Source organism: Vollenhovia emeryi, unplaced genomic scaffold (genome assembly GCF_000949405.1).
Source record: "Vollenhovia emeryi isolate VEMERY1.0 unplaced genomic scaffold, V.emery_V1.0 DF939695.1, whole genome shotgun sequence".
Classification (NCBI taxonomy): domain Eukaryota; kingdom Metazoa; phylum Arthropoda; class Insecta; order Hymenoptera; family Formicidae; genus Vollenhovia; species Vollenhovia emeryi.
In genome coordinates, this window is record NW_011966671.1 from 1 (window position 1) to 1,329 (window position 1,329).

At 52.1% G+C, this 1,329-nt stretch overlaps 1 protein-coding gene across 1 annotated transcript; it reads left to right on the plus strand.

Annotated features, from left to right (window-relative positions):
• Window positions 1–38: 38 nt before the first annotated feature.
• On the plus strand, window positions 39–998 carry LOC105556937. Its single transcript, XM_012004051.1, has one exon. It carries the CDS (start codon window positions 39–41, stop codon window positions 996–998), a length of 960 nt encoding a protein of 319 aa, XP_011859441.1.
• The last annotated feature ends 331 nt before the right edge of the window (window positions 999–1,329 follow it).

Consider the following 1,329-nt stretch of genomic DNA (forward strand, 5'->3'; position numbering starts at 1 on the left):
CTATCACATGAAATATTTCTGAAAGGTTTTTGTGCTGTATGGGTCTGGACTCAACATGGCTCTTCCGAGAACACTGTGAATACGCAGCGGCAAAGGCCCTTAATATGGGTAGGGCACTTAGTCAAATCATGCCAAACTTAAGAGGCCCAAGTGAGTCTAAACGAAGGCTCTACTATAGCGTTATCCTTTCGGTCCTGCTGTATGCATCACCCAGCTGGAGTGACTCGTTTAGGAGGAACAAGAAGTTACAGTCTTTAATGAAAAATGCTCAGAAAACAGTGGCGCTGCGGGTGGCGGCGGCTTATAGAACAACTTCTCTTGATGCTGCCACATTGCTGGTCAGAGTTCCACCACTCGACATTTTAATTGCGGATCGAGATCGAATGTATGAGGCCGGTAGGACGGCTCGTGCAGCCGGTATATGGACAAAGAGAGCCGCGGAGGAGGCTAAGGCATCGAGCCTCGTCAGGATGAGAGAGGAGTGGAAGGCCCGCCTGGAGAAATTCAGCACTCCTGGCGCGAGGACCAGACTCGCAATTCTTCCCTCATTTGACTTATGGATGGATCGCTCCCATGGCCAGGTTACGTTCAGAGTAACGCAGCTGTTAACTGGTCATGGGTGCTTTGGAGCCTACTTAAGGCGGATCGGTAAGGCCGAGTCTGCGGTTTGTCCTTATTGCAGTTTGGAAGAGGGGGAGACAAGTCAGATAGATACCGTGGAACACACGGTTGCGGAGTGTCCTGCATGGCTCTGTAAACGAACCGAGCTGTCCGCTTCCATCGGTGCGGACCTTTCGTTGGCCAATATAATTAGGCAAATAGATCGGAGTCGGGAGAAATGGGCAGCTTTCTCCTTATTCGCGGAGAGAGTCATGTCAACCAAAGAAGAAGCAGAGCGCCAACGACAGCGGGTGCAGCAGGAGGTGGCGGACATAGTGGACGACGCGGGATCGAGACCGGGACCGTCCACGATGAGAGATGTGGACTCGGATAGCTAGCTGGAATTACACCGGTTAACTGCTTCAGAGTCTGACCCGTTAAAAGACTCGACTCACATAACTGGGGTTGGGGTCTCCCGCTCTCTCTATTAAGAGAGACTCGGTGACGACCTTAACCCTCTATTCTAATGAAGAAGGAAAAAGGGAGGAGAAAAGTAGAGTCGAGATGTGAGAGGGCTTCAGTGGTCACTACCGACGCTGAGGAGATTCCTTGGTTCCGGTGGTGTCTTTTGCTGAAGTGAGATGGTCGCTCTGCGGGTTGCGGGTAAGCGGTGACTCCCCTTGTAAGCTCCCACGATTGGACGAGGAGCGGGATATGTCGGATGGGTCG